Consider the following 23,934-nt stretch of genomic DNA (forward strand, 5'->3'; position numbering starts at 1 on the left):
GCCCTCACCTAATGACTGGTGGGATTTAGTTAATGACAGCAATGGGGACTGCCAGTATTGCTGTTGCTAAGTGATGTGGTCACATGACATCACACTTTACAACCGCATCACTTAGTGACAGTAATTCCAGTCCCAATTACTGTTGTTAACCAAGGGCTATCTGTATGTAGATTAATAAAAATTAATGCTACATTATATTCTTCCATTTTATTTATAAGCATTTCTTTTTAGTTATTGATTTTGTCAAAAAAAGCCCCAAAACTCCAAAACAAAATGAAAATACAAAATAATATGATATAAGAATACAACTTTAAATTAATCTGTTTTCATCCCAGGCATATAAAATGCGAAGGGGGAAAGACAGTTGTGTAGAAACAAGGAACGTTATAGCACCACATAATGTATACAATTAGTAGTATGTCATTCAGACTAAATTTAGGAACAAATCGTAGTGGTGATGTTTTAATAAAAATAATTAATACATTTGTATATAAATCTTCACAAAGTCAGCAGCAGTTGAGCTTGATCTAAGGGTGTTTTTGCCCTTTTAACACCTCTATTATTTTTTTTCTGAACGTACTTTGTCTTCTACTGGAGGTCAAAATTTATTGAGAGGGAAGGTTTTGCACACATTCTTTATTCTGCTTCCTTACATTTTAAAGAATGAAATCCATTTATTTCATTATTAGAATGAAAGCACCACATGAAAGTAAAAGATAATGGCTTTGATTTAAGCTTCCCTAAAAGTAAGGGCTCAGCCATATAAGCCACTTGAATTCAAGTGGGGAAGAGGTGGGTTAATTACCTGGAAGCTACAATCATTACATTGCAGTATGCATCCAAAATGACTAATTCTCAATGGAGTAGAGCCAAACCTGCTCTAATTGTAGATGCGTTAACAGTACTAGTAAACGATTCCTAGATTCTTACATAAAAAAGAAACCCAGGGTATTTTGAGCAGAAATATGTGCTGTTCCATATTCTTGACTGTGAATGATAATAATGGACAAAATAATATATTTTTATTTATCTACCATATTTTTATAACTGTCCTATAATAATTGTTGTGCTTAGATTAACATTTTTTTTTAATAAACTGAATTTAAAACCGACAAACAACACAATTTTCAGACCACCGTATCAACCTATAAAACGTAGGAGCAATGTTTCTCAACCCCAGCATGCTGGCTGGGGGAATTCTGGGAGTAGAAGACCCCACATCTTAAAGTTGCTGAGGTTAAGGGACATTGCATAAGAGAGTACACTGATGATGCCATATTTTATAAGAAAACTATGCCACAACGAGAATACCAAACTCTGGTAGTTGCCCTGAGTTTGCTTGGAGTACTTGGAATATGAAGTTTGAAGGTGCATACAGGAAAATAGTCTTTCAGGTAATACAATGGAAAGGCCTTTAAACCTTGGAAGCACATCATGCTGCTTTCATAAATGGAGTGGGAGGCATTGCATTGACACAGCACAGGTGTAATGGGGATAACTATCAGCTTTAATTAATAAGCTTATAGTCGCCCTGGGATCAGCTGCAAATTCTGAACAGTTTTTAAAGATTGCCCCTTTTAATACAGTACAGTTAGAGGCTGCATGCATTAGATGGTTTCTATTAAATAGGCACTTGTTTAGAGAGGAGAACATCTAATTCAAGCATAGATTTGCTAATGTTATTGAGCCTGCCTTTCTGTATGGTTTGCTCGATAGAATCCAGTTTAGGTTTCCTGTACAATAAAAATGGAGTTATCAGTATCATATTGATAACAATATCCTTCCTATTTTTATTGATTATTCGGCCACGTATCAGTTAAAGTCTCTCTTCTGCAGGATTAGAGTTATCATTTGGTAAATAATGTATTTTATTTCTAATATTTCCAAACCATGAGAATCGTAACAGTTACAATTCAGTTACAAATATAAATACGGAGGAATACAGAGATATATTTTGATATCTGTTCACTTTTTGTATCCAGTTTTCAAAAGCTACAGAAGTGCCTTTAGAAAATAATTTCATAGTATATTTTCACTGATGTTATAAATAGTTCTCCCATTCTCTAGATTATTTTAGCAATATTAATAAACTGCATTCTCCTACTTTTATGAAGAAGGAATTTCAGTATATTCTAAACAAAGGAATGAAGCTGTTGGCAATCAAAGATTCTCACAAATGAATGGATTTACTACTATTTTGAATTAACTTTGAATGGCTGGTATCTAAAATGCAATATGTAACAGCAGACAGTTTATCTTACTTCTGCTATCATCTCCCAACTTTCCTGACCCTCTGGGCCAATATTGTGGTGGGTCATTTGAAGACTGAGCTCAGTGAAATAGGAAGTGACTATGAGTGCAGACAAGTTCCAAGGACTTCCTATAACATTGGGAAACTGATTAGTGAACCAGTAAAAGGGCTTGTGACTCCAAAATAGTCGATTATTAAATTATTATTATTATTACATTATTATTAAATTAGCCTATTACGGTAGAAGGTTTTCTTGTTTTAACCAGCGGAGGTTCTGCATTTCCTGCAGCACCATTTAGACACGTAAAGCTTTAGTATGAAAGCTCAGTTTTTATTTAGCTTTTATTTCAGTTGTCTTAGCCAACTTACCCAAACAAACAAACAAAAAACTGTGTGTGCAGCCTTGTCAGATTTAGCCCTCCCCTGGCTTATCAACCCTTAATTTTCCCAGTCAAGATTGTATCCAGTTGAATGAGATAAAATATGGTAAGTATCCATCTTTAAATTTTGCCAAATGATTAAAGGACCAATAATATTCTCTTAACTAACTTTGTCTTTAGGCTGCATTCCTGTAAGAATAATCTGTCACAGCCACATTTGTGTGCTAGTGGCCAAAATTCTGGGGACCATCCTCTTGTCTCTCTGCCTGCAATTTTCTTCCTTGCGTGATCACATTTTCTGGCATGTGATCACATTTTCTTTTTATTTCTCCCTTTCATCTATTAAGCTGTTGGGAAAGGAAAAATAACTTTTACCTGATTTTTTTTTAAAGTTTTTCTTTGTTTCCCTAAGACCTTTTTGTTCCCACCTATCCCCCCACTAAACTGAGAGATTATGAAATATATTCCTAAAAATTATTTTAAAATGTCACAGAAAGGTTTGAAGAACTGTGTATTACTGCCTTGTCTTCATTCGAGTTATGTAATAGGTAGATTTGGGGGGCGGGGAATCTATTTGCACTGTCACTTCCTTGCAATTCTTGTATATGGCGAACAGGTTACCCAATACAATTCTCAAATGTGATAGTGCGTTTCTTCTCTAGGACTACATACAGTTTTACAAAAGGAAGGAAAGATTCAGTCTTCCTTTGCTTATAGATTTGCTTCCTCTTGTTGATCTTTGATCTGGAGGCTGGTAGATCTGTTTTTATCTTCTTCTAGGCCTCAAAGCACAAGGAGCAGAGTAAATATTTCTTTGATACTGTGGAGTACAAGGTCCAGAATGCATAATTTTGTTTCTACTGCAGTATTCATGGTCTTTTCTTTTTCACCAGTGACTCTTTGCTAGTCTCCTTTTTCTAAATATGCAGAAATGATGCTGAATTCTTTTGAGTTCTAGAAACATGGCCCCACATTTTAAAGTAAATTTAATAAACATATGTATAATTGAATGAATAAACCCTGCTTTTCTATTTTATGTACTGAACAGTTCAAAAAGTCCAAGGTACTGTGTCACGTGGTGGTCCACCAAATATATTAGGGAAGCCATTAATGATGGCAAGTTTTCCTCTCTCACTGTTTCCTCCTCCTAAAAGGTCTTGGGGGTTCCATGAATACATCCATGTAGTGGTTCTTTTTCCTTTTTTTCAACAACAAAATGGAAGCGGTTTGCAAATGTTTCTCCTAGGATGCTTTTTCCCCCTTCCCAGTCAAGCCTATAGCCCTGAGATATTTAGATACTTTCCATAAAAATGTTACTCAGATCCAACCCTTGCTTAGCTTTGCAGGATCTGCTAAGGGCATGTTTGTCCTAGAAAAATATTTAGGGCTTACTGCCTTTGATCTTTGCACAAGGCAAAGAGTTTTTCCTCTCTTACCCACACTCAAAACACACATACTATACAATTTATACTTCATCTTCAAGAAAATCTACTTTTAAATTGGATATTTTAATGTTGTATGTCCTCTTTTCAGTAATAGACCAGGAGTCCTGTATATTGTCTTTTACCAAAATTTCTGTCATCCCACCCATTTGAGGCTAGTTTCAAATAATAAACAAAAGTGGGGAAGTAAAAATATTCCATCTAGAAGAGCTTTTTTCATAAGCCCTATGATGCATTTTGTTCAAATATTTGCCTTTCTTGTTAAAAAAACAAACAAACCTCAGAGTCAAATGAACTTGATTCTCAAGCACAATGAAGTCATCAAATAGATAAAAATAACCATCAAACTATATTTGATATTTATCTTTGAGCTTTCTTGCTTCTTAGCCCTTGTTAATCTAGCCAAAATGAGAATTAAGCAACAGAACAGTCCATGAATGGGAAGAAACTAAGATTAAAGAAATTTCACATAAAGTCTCATCAGAACTTCTGGATGTAATTGTAGAACAATGTATAAATGGGAAAATTGAAATAGGATTGAATTGCTCTTTTGATTTCCATTTCTAAACTTCAACTTCACAAAATGGACTCAAGCTGGGCGAGTGCCTTGAACCAAGATGTAGTGGGCCAAAAGGGATGAATAGGTAAACAGATAATTAAGACTACAATATATGTAATTGGAGGCTTGAGGACGGAAAGTTGTATTGTGAAAGTTGTGTTTTATTATGTGTTGTTCTTGGCTGCCAATATCTGGATCCATCTTCCCATGTGGCATTATATAACTTAAAAGTCTAATTCTTGCAAAATCTGCAGATTCAGTATCATAACATCTTAATGCTGCTTAGAGACTGAGGAAGTAGTCTGGTACAGGCACATAGGCAATCTAATGCCAGTACTTTGTCGTTTTGCTGAAACCTATTCTGGTGTTTCCTGACTGCTGATAACACAGTGACTGTTACAGTGGTATACCAAGTATGAGCTAAAATGGTGACCTTTGATCTAGCACATGAAGTCCTGAAGTCTTCCTTGACAAACATATACTAATCAAACAAGTTTGCCAGTATGCACCATTGACTTTGTGCTAAGTAGGTGTGCTGTCTGTTATCCATAAGACACTGTTACTCACTCTTTCATTCACAAGTTACACTTTAGGACAGCTTTTTGCATGTCAATATGACGGAAGTTGTAATTCATTAAACCTAGTGGGTATTCAGTTAGGGAAAGCTATTTTAAAGAGTAAGGCAACAGGAAGACTGTTATAGAAGTGACATCTCAAAAATATTTGCTTCTTTGCCCCCTGATTATTGTTATTTGTTTTTAAAGCTGCAGAATACAGTCTGCCTAAATTTTCCAATAACAGTATCATAATGGAACTTACTTAAGCTCCAGTTAAGCAGATAACCTAATAGAGTTATTCATGCTTAAAGTCGAGAACATTCTGAAATGTGTTGCCAGGAATGTATCTCTGGTTTTCGTCTTTCCATTTAAAGGCAATTCTGAAACAGGCTATCCTCGAAATGTTTTTGGAAAACTCTGTGATTCTGTAACTGGAACAGCTTCATAATATACCACTATCTGTCTTTTTTTGGTATGTGCGCACATAGAGGGAACAACTGTACGGTACTGTAGTTGTAGGCAAAGTATACTGCATTTGGTGTTGACACTACTAGATCTTCTGTAGATGTGGTTTTGCATCACATATTTCTACCAAGTCTCTGTTAGTGGCAACTAACTCCAATAATGAGAAAAGATGCAGGAAATAGTACCATACTGTTAGGTTTTGAAGAATGTTCTCTGACAACCTTAAGATGATGTGCTAACATACATGGTGCCAGATGGTGGAATATGCTAATTGATGTCCAATCTGCTGGAAATCAGAAAATAGCCCTGCCAGAAGTTTAGAGGTCAAAAAAGACAGGCTGAAAGTGTATCCAAATACTGTTTCATAATTATCTTTCAAACTCTAAAAGATAGTTGATGAAAGCATCTTTTCACTATTTCCTTACTATTTTGTGAATGTTCAAAGTCAGTTCGTTAAGGACACTTTTTAATTTGGGAGCCAGCATTCATATTAGCTTAGTGTATTGCATTATTGATAGTTTAATATTACAAAAGGGCAATTTAATATTACTTGCTCATTGGCAAATATAAACAGGGAAAACATGTTTTTCGTGCATCTTTAAATTGGATTTCTTCATAGCTTAGCAACAATATAAAGTGACTCCTGGAAAGTGTGTTTGGTGGGATGCATATGTACATCAAAATGTGTGAATACACAGATAAATGGGAAAGCTGTTTTCAGATTTTAGCTGGAGGCATGGGCAACTTCAGACTGGGCAAAGACTGAAGCCATGGGCCTATAGGAAAATTACTCATATTTGCTTCAGCTCAGAACCATTTTCCTTCATTATCTGGAATCTTAAGCAGCTTGCTTTCTTTACATTCTCCAGCTGAATCTATGGAGGTCAGAGGAAAAAAAATAGGGCCCGCAACATTCTCTTTTCTCTGCCTTATTTGAACCTATCCATGCATTCAGCTGAACTGAAGATGACTGCAGACCTGGTCAAACTGTGCATGTCATCATTAGTTCAGTTGTTTATATTTTGGTATCCAATGAAGGAAGCTTGAAAGATAAAGCAAATATGCATCATCTGTGCTTCAAATGTGGTATAAAATTCAGACTATTTTCTTTCATTTAGAAGAAGATCCTTTTTTTAAATCCCACTTTAACTTGTATGACCTCCATTTGGCAAGAGACAGGACAAGGTTTAGTGGATGATTTCCCCAGAAACTTTCATTGCCCATCCCCCATAATGCATACTTCAATTCACTGGGGTTTGTTTTTTTCATTTATTTTACAATTATATTCTGCTTTTCAAACTGGCTTACATAAGTGTCTCTTAAAACTGGCTTACATAAGTGTCTCTTAAAACAAATGTACCATATGAAGTAGGTTGGGCCAATAGAGCAGGATTAGCTAAAAGTTACCTAGTTTGCTCCATGGTTGATTTGGACTTGAGCTTGGTTCCCTCCACTCTCCCAAGTCTAACCTCGTGGATGTGATGTGCATATCTGCATTCCAGAGGGACAAGAACTAATTGATATTAAAATTTCTGTTTAAATGCAGCATTCTATATTTTGGCATGTGGTTTTACTTTGCAGAATGCATTCTTATCTTGAATAAGGTTATCAACCAATTGCAGGTTAAAGTGCTTCAAAGTTAATTAAATTTCACTCCTCAGTAGCCATAATTATGCTGTGCTTGTGGATAAATAACTAAGTAATGGAACCTATCCTGAAAATTTTGGTACTTTTGAGTTTGTTATACTTCCATCCTTAGTCAAAAACTTCATAAACCTTTCTACTTGTTTTGATAATTTGAAAAGTCTATTTTAAAAAAAAACTATATAATTGCCATATTTCTAGTTAATTTAAAAAGTAATTCAAAGTTTCATAATTTGCCAGTATTTTTTCAAAATGTTACCTTTCATTTCAGTAAAGTGGACATGGAAGAAAAGAATGAAAGGAAATATAATTAATATTCAGTTAAAAAAACTCATGATTTCTAGAATTGGATGCAGTCCCCATAGGCCCCAAAATTTTACTTCTGACAAATGGGAATTGTGATTTCACTGTGATTGTTTTTTCAGCAGCCAAAAAAAAAACAAACCCTTATATGTTTAAAGAACCCTACATTTTCCATTTACTCATGAAAACTAAGCATCCAGCTGGAAATCCAGCCCCCTTCCTTTTATGATAATACTGTATTTGACCACTGCGATCTTACCTATATTAAAAATATATTTATTACAGTGCGACTGAAAGATTGGTCACTTGAGTTAGAGAACACACAGGCAGTCTTGTCTATTAGCCTAAGTTATGTCTAATTTCAAGTATATTAAATTTCACATTGCAGTTATTCCAGAAAACATTGAGAAAATATGGAATTTACTATATATATATATATTTTTAAGTACGAAAAAAATACAAAAATACTTTGTACTTTATCAGAATATATAAAAATGTACTTTCACATTTTGTATACCTCTTGCTGCACAGTTACTTACATTTACAAAGATATTGCAATTCTGGCATATGACTGACTATGGCCATTTCTTACCCACAGATATAAAAGAAAATAATGTTATGTAATTTCCGTAAGTGTCAAAGACTCTTGTGTGAAAATGCATTAGACTCTTCAAAAGGTAGAGGCTATGTGTCAGCCTTACTAGGTAGACAAAAGAGGAAACACCAGATGAGCTAATTCTAGTTTATTGTAAGGTTACATTAACAGAATCTGTTTCAAGTCTGAAAGTACTTCTCTCTCTGCCCCCACCCCCGGTCCCCTTTACAGGTAGTCCTCAACTTACAACCACAATAAGGACCAGAAAATTCATTGTCAAATAATGCGGTTGTTAAGTGAGGGATCACATGACCACACCCAATTTTATGACTTTTTGCGGTGGTTGTTAAGCGAATGATGTGGTTCCCCATTGATTTTGCTTGTCAGAAACCAGTTGGGAAGGTTGCAGATGGCAATCCTGTGACCCCGGAATGCTGCAACCGTCATAAATACATGCCAGTTGCCAAGCACCTGAATTTTGATCACATGACCATGGGGATGCTATGGTGGTCATGAGTGCAAGGACCGGTCATAAGTCACTTTTCTTAGCGCCATAGTAACTTGGAACAGTAGCTAAATGAATGGTCGTAAGTCGAGGATTACCTGTAAAGCCCAAAAAACTAGGGAGGGTTTCTTCTGAGCCTCTTGCCCTGCCCACATTCCTGCTGTGGGCTAAGCTGCCTTTTATCTGGCTGTTTCTGACCATTCCCCTGGCTGCATCTTGTTGCCCTGTCTCCCAAGGTCATTCCCGCATACCATCACACTATGTGGATGCGTTTGTTCCTCAAGTAATTTGTTCAGAAAAATGTGCAGAAGAATCAGCCAAATTCAAAAATGTGGAAAAGAAAGAGATAAAGCATTAGGATCATAGGAATATAGGAATATAGAAATGCTGTTACAGTGTCAGACCATTGGTCAATCTAGCCAGATAATATCAGCACTTACTGGCATCTTTTTTTGAAGGAAAATCCTGAAGAGTTTATGAATGGATGCAGATGTCCTTCTGGGAAGTATATGAAGGTAGAAAAGAATGAAGGTTAGGATAAACAAATCAGGTGGAAAGGTAACTAAGAGTAGTGGTTTTTCTCTTAATCTGCCGTTAGCATTAAGACTTTCTTGCTTAATATCACAGCATCAGGTATGTAATGTATGAACTAAAAACTAAATAGGCTTGGGAAATACATGCATAGACCGCAACCACTAATACAGTATTTTTTTTTTAACAAAAAACAGCTTATAAAATTGCAGCTGACAATATTCTCCCTTTTTTTTTCATACCAAATAATGGTTAATGACCATTAACCATTTTTTTTATATTTACTTTTTAAATATAGAAGTATTTAAAAGTTATATTAACTTTTTTTATATTTACAGGTCTGATTACAACAACTTCAAGAAAACTTGACCGAGAACAGCAAGCAGAACATATATTAGAGGTAAATTAAGCTGTTGTATTCTTGGGACGTTCCACACAAAATAATTCTGCTCTTGGGGAGCTTCTCTCTCCGTGATAAAGCCTCATAAATACCTCCACCCTTTTCCTGCCCTTTCTCCTCCAGTGCAGTGAGAGACAGATAAGTTGGGGTCCAGACAGTTCTAAGTCCTAGGTCAGTGTTGTCCAAACTTGTCCACTTTAAGATGAGTGGACTTCAACTCCCAGAATTCCCCAGCCAGCCATGCTGGCTGGGGAATTCTGGGAGTTGAAGTCCACTCATCTTAAAGTGGACAAGTTTGGACAACAGTGTCCTAGGTCCTCCACATTAATTCCTTTGGAAGAAAAGTTTGCGCTTAACTTTTCATTCCACATGTGACTACTAGGAGGAAGATTTTTCTTCACAATACAATGTTCCATCCTCAAGCCTCCAATTACATATATTGTAATCTTAATTATCTGTTTATCTATTCATCCCTTTTGGCCCACCATATCTCGGTTCAAGGCACTCGCCCAGCTTGAGTCCATTGTGTGAGGTTGAACTTTAGAAATGGAAATCAACTTCCATTTCTTTCCTGCACACCACCTGTCTGGATATGATCCGCTGTATTTGCTTTCTATTCTTATGCTTCCCTGTGTCCATTTATATTTGGAACAGGAGAGCATGCCATTGCAGTGATCCCCGTAAAACCCCCCGCAGATTCAATTTCTCTTGTGAAACAGCAATCCAGCACATTGAACTGTTATTATGTATTACATTAAACTAAAACCTTCTCTGCCATTCTTTTCTTTACTCAATCATGCCAGAGCCACGCCAATTCTGAGAATCTGATGAAGCCCACTCAGTAAGCTGTTCATAGACCTGATCAGCAAGAGATTAACGTTGCAATTCATCAAATGCCTTTGGCTGGTTGCTTTTGTTTTCACAGTAGTTCTGCTTACAGTAAAAGCTGTGCTGCTCTAGGAGCCAGAGGGAAATCTTTGATATTCACCAAAGATGTAACATGGATTTCAAAGAAATAAATATATTAAAAGAAATGAGTAAAATAAAAGGGTATATAATTTCACCTGGGAAGTTTAAAGACAAAATTACGCCAACCATCCAGAGGCACTTTAAAATTTGTCAAAACATGTTAATTTAGAGATGTCACTTATACGGCATTCCCCAGCCTGGAACTTTTCAGGTATATTTACTTAGTTACTTATTTATGATCCCAGTGACTCTGGGCGATTCACAGATTAAAAAAAAACACAGAACAATGAAGTGATCCAGTGATAAGAACAGAAAAGATGGCACAAACCAGACAACAACTAAAGCAAACCCACCAGAAGGATAAGGTTGAAGTTCAGGCTCTATAATACTGGGCCAAAGTGCCTGGGAGCTGAAGTTTAGCACAAGTGAAGATTGGGAAAGCTTGCATGAGATCACAGCTACATTTACTCTATTTATTGTAGTCCTGCATGTTAGTTTTCAGCAGTTTTCTGAGTTCATTGGTATAAACAACTCTTTTTTCCCCAGTGTTGCTTCCTAAGATTCTTTAACTGGAGGTGTCAGGGTTTGAACTCACCCTTGCATCTTGGTTGGTAGTGACCTAGTTACTCCTCTTGAATCTTCCTTCTCTTTTCTGTATTTCCTTCTACAGCCACTGAATTGAATTAAAAAAGAAAACAATGATATTGAATGATCAAGCTGTTTCTCCACTGTTTCCATAGTGTGGGCATTCCTCTTCCATCATGGGATGATAAAGCAAGATATGGCATTCACAAATACTTGTTAGAAATATGTTAGTGCAGCTTTAAGGAAATACGTTAGGCAGATAAGTAGGAATTCTCCCAGTTATTCAGTTTCTTCTCTTTGTTCCTTATTGATAGGCCAGTTGTCTTCTTTTGAGTTTCATATACCTATCCATTTGGAATTGGACACTATTTTAAATAAGAATGCTGGTAGGTAGAGTTTTTGAAGGCAGTCATATAGCTGAGCAGTGCCACAGTTTCACATGGAATGTTTTCATCCTTGGAAAGCTTTTTCTGTGCTGTATTTAAACCAGTGTTTCTCAACCTTGGGAACTTTAAGTTGCGGGGACCATGGCTGGCTGGGGAATTCTGGGAGTTGAAGTCCACGCATCTTAAAGTTCCCAAGGTTGAGAAACACTGATTTAAACAGTCATGACAACCCCCGCCCCCCGCCGTTTCTCCCACTGTATTCTGGCAAAACAACCCAGGTATAGTGACATAATCCAGACAATTGATGCAGAAGTTTGGGAAAGGGTTAATGTAAGACCCACAGTCCATAAACAATGTCAAGATATAGCATTCCTTCTTGGGTGCTGTTGTGAAGGATCCCCCCCCTTTTTTTTTTCAAAAATCATTGGAAAACATGTCATGTCTTTGAGATGTTAACATTTGCCCCAAGAATTTGGTATGATCTCATATGAGAAACCAAAACATATGTTGACTTCTAGGCTAAATTGTAAAGAATGTTTATTTTGAAGGTCCCCATACATCTAGGGGTTTTGTAGCCTTTTCTACATTTCTGTATCCACATAAATGGTATAGCCCCCCACACAGTTATATATCCTGTTCTATGCCATAGTTTAGGTTATTGCACTACAGATAAGTCTTTCCTTAAATCCTTTTTCCCATCTGTTCTGCACATGACATATTGTAAATAATGATTTTCTTTTAGAGCAAACATAATTATTTTTGAACTTGGGGAACTTTGTTCTGATCACAATTATAAGGAACAGTGATCATTGTATTAATTATTTTTTGTTCCGTAAGTAAAATTACATTTCCTTGAGTTCACTTATATCAGGAAATGATGATTTGTTCTAAATGTATGTGTCTGTTCATTCTGCATAAAGCTTGAGGGTGAGAAAAGAGAAGTTACATGGAAAATTATCTAGACCAGTCTTCAAGGTTGACAAAGTGCTTTAGCAACAAAATTTTGAAAGAATATCTTGTGCTACTTTTATTATAGATTTTGACAATTTACTATCTTTTTCTTTTTGTAAATGATGAACTGTGAATTAGTTTATTTTCAGCTGTACTGATCATTTTCTCCTCTCCTTCTCTTCATTTATTTTTGCATTCTTGATCTGGGAAGGGAATATTGTACAAATTAATAATATCTTAATTTGGGCATAGCTGTATATGAAATAAGGAAAATTAGTAGGCCATTTTTATACGTAAAATCAGACAGATAATATCTTTGCTTGATATTGTTATAGGAAAAAAACATTTTGGAATTAAGTCCAAATTATTTGCAGAATGGTGGCAATATTATAAGCAGCTTGAGCCAAAAACTCTGCATCTGGCTAATTAATTTAGCATAAAGTTTTGACCAGATGGACTAGCAAGTTTATTTCTTATTCAACTATTAATATTTATCCTACATTTTACTCCTGTTTGCATTGAAACAGCCTTCTACCATTTACTTCCTGTTCATATTTTTTTGGATTTTAAGCTATTCTTTACAGTGCCTTTTAAATCCAATAAGTACGTACGTATGTATAATTGCAATCTTGGAATACATGTTTTCTCCCTACATAACATATGAAATAAAAAAAATATTTTGTACAAACTTAATTATAGCTCCAGAAGCTTAGAGTACTGTCTTAAACGTGTTGTCTCAGAGGCCAAGCTAACTGCATTCAGTCGGATGTACTTTTACTTAGATTTGCATTGGATTGCAGGTGTAGTTCCTGAATAACTGTTTGCTGCTTTAACAATATTTTTGTTGTTGTACACCGAATGCTGTTACAACCACCCTGGTCAGTTGGCTTACTTTTTACAGTAGTTTCTGAGTGTTAGTAATAACACATTTAAATCCCTGCTCAGCCATAAAATCTATAGGTGGTCTTGGACAAGGAATGTTCATTCTGTTTACTGTTTCTCAAAGAAACATATTTTGGGGTGTGGATCAAATTCAGCCCTGGAGATCTTTGGGAAGGGTGTGGTAGAAATATAGTTGAATGTTCAAGTATCAACGTAATAGACGAATTTAGCAGATGGTCTTTATTTCAATATACATTTCTCCATTTCCTTTTCTCATTTGTTCGTGAGGGCACATCTCTTTCCTTTTTAATAGCAATAGTCCTTAACAAAGAATGTTGTTCTTCAGCATCACTTTTGTACAGTTTGACTTTTCCACTTTTTAAATAAATTCACATATGTCTATATTCTTACCTGTTTACAAATTCAGATACCTTTTCTGTTGCAAATTCAGTCTGATATTTCCTACTCGTTTGCTCATGGCTCTAAAAAAAAAAAAACTAGAATCTTAAGGCATTTTATCTAGACTTCATGAGAATGAAATACCATTTTATCCTTCCCCTGTGCCCTCTTTGTTTATGTCAAAATCCATTCTTGAGAATCAGGGATTTTGCAAAGAAATCTATAATGTGGTACAGAGAGCTGCACAGGGTGGAGTATGAAGAAAGCTTTTACAAGCAAGCTCCTTATCTTTGCCCACTATGTTTCTTCTTAAGGTCAAAAGTCTGTCAAGTGCTCTGTTAGAAGAATGATATACCTGCCTTAGAAATATTCAGGCAAAATGTTTCAATATATACTATAAAAATACCATATCAGAAGCAATTTTCCGTAGAAAAATATTTTTAAAAAGCAATAGGCGTCTTAAAAGTTTTCTACCAATGGTATTTTTCTTCTTAGCTTGCTGGTGTTGCATAGAATATTAAATACTTACATCTGAGATCATTCAACCTTTCTCTTTAATTTTTTTCTGGCCAATTGGACTCTGTATTACTTTAATTTCTCTGGTGGACTGACCAAAGCGACACTTAATAATAGCCAAATCATTCTCCATCAGTTTCAAGCAACAAGTGTCATTACTTAACTTTGAAATTCTACAATTGACGAAAGATACATTAAAGAACAAGAATACAAGATTGACTTGACTGAATATGGTGGAAATTGTAAAGATATATAGGAAGATTTTTTAAAGACTCATAGAATATATATTTTCATTTAAAGTAGTACAAAGTTGAAAGATTCACACCTATCATAACTTTATGAGTTCCTTTAAGTTGGACTATTCTGATATGCTTAACTTTCTTAATTGTGTACACTGAGTCTGTCATTAAGCAAGAAAGTTCAACCATGCCCTGATAAAGATTGGTTTTATGGCTAAGTTCCTCAGCTTAATTGACATACAAACCTTGGCTGGTAATTTAGCTGCTGGAGATAAGGGCAAGCATTTGAAAGTGAGCACTTTTGCATTAACTAAGCTTTAGGGATTAGCATTCTACTTCTTTACAAACAACCAAAGAAATTAGCATTCTGCTAAATCAAAATAATATTTCACCAAGAAATGCCAACAATGATCAAACTATCATTTATTGGCCCAAAGTTAGCATGTTACGAGTTATTAGTCTCTGGCACCAAAATGGGCCAAGAGCTACATGGTTACATGGATCTTATATAGAATGTTGATCAGAGACAGTTTAACCATACACCACAAATACAAAAAGGATTCCTTTACAACTGACAAGGGAACCGCAAAGGGAACCACGAGTATCACGCATAGCATGAAAACTTTACGGACACATTCCTAGAAAGGAAATGTAATAGCTTTGATATGTAAGTTGAGCCAAGGTCCTAATTGTTATTTTAACAGACTCACCTTGTGTTTTACAGCAGGAAGAGATAAAGAGTCGCAGTTATATAAGTTCTTGAATGTTCAAGGAAGACGTGAATTCCTTAATTAATCACTAACAAGCATAGTTTGGTGCAATTATAAAAATTCTATACTATGGATGTTCATGGGAGGTACAGCAAGGAACAAATTAAGAAAACACACACACATAACCTACATCCAGATAAATAAGCATAAGCAGAATGATACAGTTGATTCAAACTTATTCCATCCCGCCACAGGAGTGACAACTTTAGTACAGTTCTATTGAGTTGCATAGGATCTTTTCACATGAAATGAACAAAAAAAATTAAATGTGTCTGTGTGTGTATGGAATATAATAATCAAAATTCATGCAAAAATGTTTATAAATTTGCAGAAGGACTTAAAAATGTGTAAGAGTCTTGCAGGTTCTGTAACTACTGAGATTTTAAAAAATGGATTTGCAGATTTTGGATCAGAATCTAACATCATTATAGGTTTCTTCAGTTGCCTGTATAACATGATTGCTGTGTGAGCTGCTCTCGCTTCCAGTTTGTTTTCAGGTGTAATTCAAGTGTTGGTTATCACCTTTAAAGCACTATATGGCACAAAGCCAGGTTATTTGCAGAACCACCTTTCCCTGAGGTGTCTTCCAGTTCTATCAGGTCAGATGGGTGGGTGCTGTCTAGTGGGGCTTAGGTAGTGCACATTTTAAGTAGCAGCCCCCGCCCCATGAAACACCCTTCTCCATGAGATCTGGCAGGTCCCCACCCTTCTAGCTGGCTTTTCCCAGGCATTGGTGTAGAGTGACGTTTGAGCCCAGTGATTGTGATTGTTAAGTATTATGTATTTTCAAAATATTTAGACATTACAGCTGGAAACCTTATTGGAAGTTCTACAGTGGGAAAATAGAGGGAACGTCATAGTCTGCTTTGACTTGTAACAAAGAAGAAACATTTATTTTTGCGAATTATTTTATTGTCCAATGTAGGTAACTGTGACAGACAATGGTACACCAGCAAAATCAACTCTTGCCCGTGTCATTGTGAAAATTTTAGATGAAAATGATAATCGGCCTCAGTTCTTGCAAAAATTGTATCAAATCAAACTGCCAGAGCGTGAGAAACCAGAGAGAGAAAGAACAGCAAGAAAGGAACCAATCTACCGTGTGGTAGCTGCAGACAAAGATGAAGGTCCCAACGCGGAACTATCTTACAAAATTGAGGATGGTAATGAACACGGCAAATTTTTTATCGACCCAATAACTGGTGTTGTCTCATCTAAGAAATATTCTGCAGCTGGAGAATACGATATTCTTACAGTAAGTTTGGATTTCAGTTGCGTATCCTATCGATGCCTTTCCATTTTTATACAGCACTGTTGTTATTGCCTAGTTGGAAAGTAGTATAAAATACTGGAAAATATGTAAAATGATAACAAAGTAAACAAACTTTTACTTTTTCAAAATATAAAGGGAGGAATGTTCTCTCTCTTTTTTTTAGCAATTTAAAAACTGAAATGCTTAACATGTTCTAGGTAACCAAAGGATTTTTTTTTCAAAGACGTCTCTTAGCTGGGATCCAGAGTTTCTTTGTGTAAGCAGTTAAGTTAGCTTACTTCTACACAGATGCATATACATTTTAAACACTTTGAAAAATGGTTTTCCCAAATGCATGGAGAGGTGTTGCATAGGAAAAATAAGCATAAGCTTCAGTTTACTCTAATGTATCTGACAGTAAACCTCAATAAAGCCAATAACATATTTGATTAGGTCTGAGTAGGATTGTATTGAAAGTTCTCTGGCAATTAACAGAACCTACTGGTTCTTGACCTCTCTTGATAGTGGTCTTGCCCATTTTATTCCAATATTCTCTGGATATATGCAATCTGTTTCCTTTATACATTTAAAATAAGTAACACTCTTATATTCTTAGATCAAGGCTGTGGATAATGGTCGGCCACAAAAGTCATCAACAGCCCGTCTTCATATAGAATGGATCTCAAAACCCACTCCATCCTCTGTACCCATTTCTTTTGAAGAATCATTTTTTTCTTTTACGGTCATGGAAAGTGATCCGGTAGCTCACATGATTGGCGTAATAGGTGTTGAGCCATTGGGCACTCCACTCTGGTTTGATATTACAGGTAAAGAGCATTTTAGAATTTTTCACTATGTGTGAGTGATTATCTAGGTGGTGGTTAATGTCTCCTCAGTGTTCTAGCAGCAAAGTGAAAAAGAAATCTGAAAAGGATTTAATTAAATATATCCTGCTTTTAATGAGTAAGGAGAGCCTGATGTTTGTTTCAGTTTTTTCATAAACAAAGTAATCCAAAGTTCAGTGTTCCAGTATAAAAAAGTAATTGCACTCGCTAGTTTAATCGATTCAATAAAAAGGATAACCAGGGGCAGTTCTTTGAATACATTATTAAACAATCAGGAGTCATAGCAATCAGGAGTCAATCAGGAGTCATAGCAGTCACACAGACTTTGGTTCCCTTCATCACAGTGAAGTTCTCATACCACAGATGTTCTGCTTAAATTGAATTTCTGAAGAGCTCTGTAAATAGCCATTAATGTCTATCAATCTGGAAAAGGATGCAAAACTATTTCTAAAGCTCTAGAACTCCAGTGATCCACAGTCAGACACAATGGATCTTGAAATGGATAATAGTAGGTCTTCTCAAGTGTGTCTCATCCTCTGAATATCATTCAAAGAATGCTTCATACAATCATGCATAAAGTCACAACTGCAGAACAACATCCAAAGATCTGCAGGCCTCTCTTGCCTTGGCTAAAATCCCATGTTCGTGACTCGATCAGGAGAGCACTAGATAAAAATGGTAATAGTAAAAAAGTAACAAGGCAGAAGTTATTGATCACTAAGAAGAATGTTGGTGCTCATCTCAAGTTTGTCCAAAAACACCTGGATGAGCATCCAGTCAAAAAATGGAAACTTTCAGGCTGAGAATGTGTTGTTACAAACTGCCAGGGATAGAGGTCATAGTCTCACCGTATAGGAAAAGTTTGTTTCCTCAGGTCTTGGCTGCATGCTGTATTTGAGGAAAGCATAAATTCTGCTTTCTATAAGAAAATTGCAAAGGGGAATATCAAGCCATCTGTCCATCAGCTATAGCTGAAGCACAAGTGGGTCATACAGTAAGACAATGATCCCAAAAGGCTGAAGAACAAATTCACTGTTTTGGAAGGGCCAAGACAAAGTCCAGGCCTAAATCATATGTTTTGTGGCAGGACTGGAAATAGGTCATAATCTAAGACTCTCAAATGTTATTGTGCTGAAGCAATTCACAATGCAAGAAAAAAGTATGATTCCTATACAGTGATGTGAACAATTTATCCCAGTTATAGAAAACTTTTGGTAGTAATAATTGCAGCTAAACGTGAAACAAACTGTTACTGTATCCATGGGGGCAGTTAGTTTTTCACACTAGCATGTTAAGAGCATATGAAATAAACACCATGCTTTGACACTGTTTGCCCCCTTAGACTCCTTTTGCATAATAGGTAGGACCACCATAAAGCTCTGATAACATTCGGTGGTGTCAAAAATGGAAAAATCTGAAAAGGATTGAATGCGTTTTCACAGAACTCACCTAACAAGAATCTTATTTGGTACAGAAATGTCTCTCCGTTTCCCATCAAAATGACTATCAACCAGGGCAGACTTTCCCTAATGCACTCTGCTGTGGAAACATGTCATTTCCAAGTCCAAATACTTCTAAAAGAAACATAATTCATGGGTAACATAGAAGTTTCAACCCTGGAGGGAAGCTTGATCCAAAGTCTTCCAAACCTCATACTGACCCAAGATCAATAGTAAAAAGTAAGAGAAAATTGCATGGAACATAGAGAATTAATGTGAATATATTCCCAGAAGTTGTATCCCAGAATAGAAGGCATCTTGATGCTTCATTATTTCCATTTGATGGCTGCTGCCAGGAGGCAGGAGTAACAAACTCATGTGTCTGTGTCTGTGGGTTTTTCCCCCCTTGCCAAAGATCTGAACATCTTAAAATCAAAGAGCAAACACTGATTTCTAGAACTCACTTATTAGAAGCTGAACAAGCTAGAATGCTTGGTTTGCACTCTATGATACAGAGTTGTTAGAGAAGAGCCAATTTGAGTGATTGATCAATATATGTCTGCTTGTTCCTAGCTAGATGAGAATTCTGAGAATTCTTATTTGCTGCTGTTGTGTAGATAATAAAACATACTGATCAGGATAGGGCAGTTACTGCAAGTTTCTTGAATGTTACTGAGAGCATGAATCAATCTGATTGACATTTTCTGTGTTTGCTTTGTATTTTTCTCTCTTTTTGGCTGAATCAGGTGACAAAGTTGCTAGTGAAGTTTTTTACATCTTTCAAATGGCTTATGTAATAGAAGGTATCTGCTGAGATCACATAATTGCTGGTCAGATTATGAGATCTACAGTAAAAACATTCTGATATAGAATATTTTGTAACAGTTCATAGCTTTCTAGCTCACAATAAATGCCCGCGGTTGTGTCTGTTGTTGTATCATCTATACGTTGTTCTGCTGTAGGCATGTTTGTGTTTTGCAGCAGTTAGAAGCTTTATCCTGCTTTTAGAGTTCGGCAATCTAGAAATTCAGTAGTGAATAGTTTGTAATGAGGCAACATCCTGCCCATTACTCTGGCTGATTTGTCTTCAAGGCAGAAACAGTATCTAAAATAAAATTTGTTCCTAATTTTAGGGAATAAAAATGTAATTGTTAATGTAATATTTGAGATTAGATGCCTTTAAAATCTATGAGGCTTTTTTTTTCCAAGTAAATATATGTAGGGTTTGAAGAAATGTATGGTGAAAGAAGTATAGCTCAGGTATGAATGACGAAGTCTGTTTTAAAAATTTTTTTAAAATTATGAATATATGCATCATGGAAGTAGGATAATTTGAGTGAATTGGTAATAGGCAAAATGATTTCTTATTTAGAAATATTTTATCTAAAATTGAGAATCAATAAAATTGGATGGCCAGTATTTATTACAGCCAACTAATGTTTGTTTTAATGGTTATAATGTTCAGTAAATATAGTAGCACTTCAGGGTCGCTGCAGAGGGGATTGCACCCACGATAACAATACCATGCCCAGAATTGATTTCAGGAAAAAGAAAATGGTGGGTGGGATCTTCTCTTGTTTATATTTGTTTTACCCAGAAGCCTTTGGAGGAATTCTAACTATAGGAATATAGCAGGGTGAGTTTGATTTTTAAGACTGAATGCATAGTTGTGAATGAAATAGAGATTTCATATGGCTGCTCCTAGTGGCAATCTGTTGTATTACAGAAACATTACCAATTGGGTATTTCAGATTTTTTTTTTTAATTATTATTTGATTTAAACATTAGAGCAAAGCGTATTCCCATGTTACAACAAAGCTGGGTTTTATGAACTTACATCCTGTGCGATTTCTTGGAGCAGGTGGCAACTCTGACAGCCGCTTTGATGTGGACAAGGGCACAGGAACCATAGTTGTCGCTAAACCTCTTGATGCAGAACAGAAATCAAATTACAATTTGACAGTAGAAGCAACAGATGGAACTATGACTATTGGCACTCAGGTAATGGAATTTTTAATGAACTGTTTATAGAAATCAGATTTTGTAGCTGGTTGTGTATGTGTTCTCTGTCCCCCTGGGGCAGAATTACATAAAATATAAATTAGAATAACTTTATTTGAAAAAGAAAGAGTTTTCCATACAAGCAGAGTACAATAGCCCTAAAGTTCATAACCCTAGGGGAGAAGATTCTGTGTAAATATGTAAGTGCAATTTGTGTCAGCTTTAAAATCAGACAGTGTTCTACCATTAGTGAAATAAATGAGCACCAGAAGCTAGACAAAACTACAATTCACTTAGGAAAGAAAAGAAGTGCAATATCACTAATAATAAAATACTACATTATACACATACACAAACACATCCAGATCCAGATCCAGTGAAAATACTCATTTCTGTAGTGAAACAATCTTGGTTTGAAGAATGGGTTAATGCTGGTTGTACAAATAATAATGAGAAATTAGGCTTCTTACTTGCTACTAGATGCTTCCCCAACAGTAAGTTGCACCCGTTTGTGTGTCTCAAGTGTATATACTAATACTATATTTATGTTTGCATATGTAGTTCTTTCATTTAAATTAAAACTTGAAATAAAACCACAATAGTTGTAGTTTATGAATTATCCCAATGATTGAAGACCTCCTGAAGATGATGTCTGTTAAAAATAAAATGGCTGAGAAGTAAGTTCTACGCTGAGGCCACCTAAAACAGCTTCCACAGGACAACAGTTCCCCATACAATTTGGCAGCACAAGTTTGAGGAAGACTGTATGAAACAAAGCAATTTGAATAAACTTGGCTGTCACCGATGAAATGATTAAAGAACAAGTTGTATAACTGGGTAAAGATTAGAAAGTAGAAAATAAAAGACAATTATTATCAGTTGCACACTGTACTTTGGAATTCATTCTCTCTCTCTCTCTCTCTCTCTCTCTCTCTCTCCTCCCCCCCCCCCGAAGAAGATATGCACGGTATGATGAAAGTGAATAAAAAGAAGGTTTTTCCCCTTTCTGTGGTGAAGCTAACTGGTTTTTGGCAGTTGGAAGGGGCCTTGACATAGCTTATTGTTAAACTGTGGAATTTGCTGCCAGAAGATGTGCTGATGGACATTAACTGAAGTACATCTGAAAGATTTATTAGATCCCAGTTGCTGAGAAGTTAGACTATGTCTTACTAACTGAATGAAAGAAAGAATGCCATTACGTACAGATCCTAGGGAAACAAGCAATTATTTAATCGTGGAACACACTGTTAAGATTTGGCTTTTATTCAGGGAGAGGATAGATTTGCTTCTTGGTCAAAACAGCATCTTTGCCTCTGATTCTTGCCATGGTTATAATCAAAATATTTGCCATGTCCTCTAGAAAATGATAAAATAAATAATTTGCTAATTTTTTTTAAAAAAACTTTTTTTAGTTGTCATAATGGATTTGTCAATTTTTTCCTTTGTTTAAAAGCGTATAGCTCCTTTTTAAGTTGCTTCTTATCATTTATCACTGGAGCAGATTACTTTTGCAGTAATGTACAAAGGCTTGTTTTTTTTATCTGAATTTGCATATTCCTTTCTTGAAAGAATTAAACTATGGCTACAAGAATTTCACATTACTGTATAAGTGAAATAGAACTGTACTTATTTAATAAACAGCAAAATTTCCAACTAGTCCAGACATGTTTGTTGTTTAAGTCAATTTCCCCAACCTTCTCCTGATTCAAGAACTCCATTTTAAAAATTCTAAAAGAAAAATATAGATGGTCCATCTTACATGCTTCAAAGTGTTGTTTTACTATATTATTTTACTATTTATCCAGGGGCATCCTCAGCATTTCACGTTTTAGTCAAAATGACGGAAGCATCAGTGCATGGTTGCAGGACAAGCTCCATCCTGTTTGTGCATGTATGCAACATCATACTGTGCATACAAAAGGGAAGGAGCTTGCATCATTATGTTACACTGCTGTTTTTATCATTTACCATCCCCCTCGTGGACAACTTTGTATTTACCTATTTATATTTTTTTAAGATGCTATCAGAGTAAAACCTGGGCTATATTCTGTTGGCATATAAGAATATTCATGTTTGTATCTTTCCTCTGAATGGAGGACATTCTTAAAGACTATATTATCTTAAAAGTGTTTCTTTCATATAATCATGGCAAATTCTTTTAGAATGTGTAATTTTCAAAGAAATCTCTTGAGAATCACAAATGCTGTGCAGGAAATTTTGTGAAATATATTTGAATGCAGCAAGCTACGTGAAACTCTTCATGGCACAAAAATTCAACAGGTTTTGATTAATAGCTGTTCTGTTGTTTCATCAACTTAATTTTAGAGCATATTACCAAGTTAATCTGTAAGAAAATAGTAACCTTGTGAATAATTTTATGGGGAAAAAAATAACCCTTAAATATAACTGCTATGAGCATCTTTGGAATATTTGGTAAAGTTATTTAAATACTGAGGGTGAATGTTGTTACTGCTAGAGTCTCAGATGATCTTGACACTTTCTGGTGCTATAGAAACATAGCCTTTGGTCTTTTTTCTTGTCAGTTCTTATCTGCCTTAAGTTGATCACCGCTCTCAACTAATTTTCCAGGGCATTCAGATATTTGTCCCATTTACTACCTGACAAACATACTTATATTTTTGTAAATGTTGAAAGATTTTATTTCACTGTGTGTAAACTTTGCCCACAGATGGTCATTGGATGTCAGTGATTGTAGTTTTACTTGTTTGATTTGTTCCATTACATCCATAACTGCTGTAAAGAAACTCATTCATTCATAACGGTTAGAGCTACTGGATTAGACAAAGACATAAATTTGCATCGCTGTTGATTTATTTCTAGTTGCTTAGCTTTATAGTTTATAGTTTTTATTGCCATTGCTTTTTATATAGTAATATTTATACCATACTATTTTATTCTGCACTATATTATAGTTTACATAGTATCCATATTAATTGTAAATTTACATGTAGATTTTAGTGATACTACGGTTTTATAGTTGTGTTAATAATTCTGAATTGTTATTTTTTCACAAGCTAGACTGTTCTCGTTTGGATGGTTGTAAATTG

At 35.5% G+C, this 23,934-nt stretch overlaps 1 protein-coding gene across 2 annotated transcripts in view; it reads left to right on the forward strand.

Annotated features, from left to right (window-relative positions):
* The window catches only part of FAT1 (FAT atypical cadherin 1), a 120,652-nt gene that overhangs the window by 45,250 nt on the left and 51,468 nt on the right, over positions 1 to 23,934 (forward strand). For both annotated transcript variants that reach the window (XM_007432660.4, XM_015888834.3), the window contains exons 4-7: positions 9,571 to 9,632; positions 16,255 to 16,584; positions 17,198 to 17,408; positions 20,727 to 20,866. In XM_007432660.4, coding sequence (XP_007432722.2) covers positions 9,571 to 9,632; positions 16,255 to 16,584; positions 17,198 to 17,408; positions 20,727 to 20,866 — 743 coding nt within the window. The remainder of the gene's footprint in view (positions 1 to 9,570; positions 9,633 to 16,254; positions 16,585 to 17,197; positions 17,409 to 20,726; positions 20,867 to 23,934) is intronic.

This window comes from Python bivittatus, unplaced genomic scaffold (assembly GCF_059951505.1).
Source record: "Python bivittatus isolate LINGU-HERP-01145 unplaced genomic scaffold, Pbiv_v1 ctg000070_np1212, whole genome shotgun sequence".
In the NCBI taxonomy this organism is placed as follows: domain Eukaryota; kingdom Metazoa; phylum Chordata; class Lepidosauria; order Squamata; family Pythonidae; genus Python; species Python bivittatus.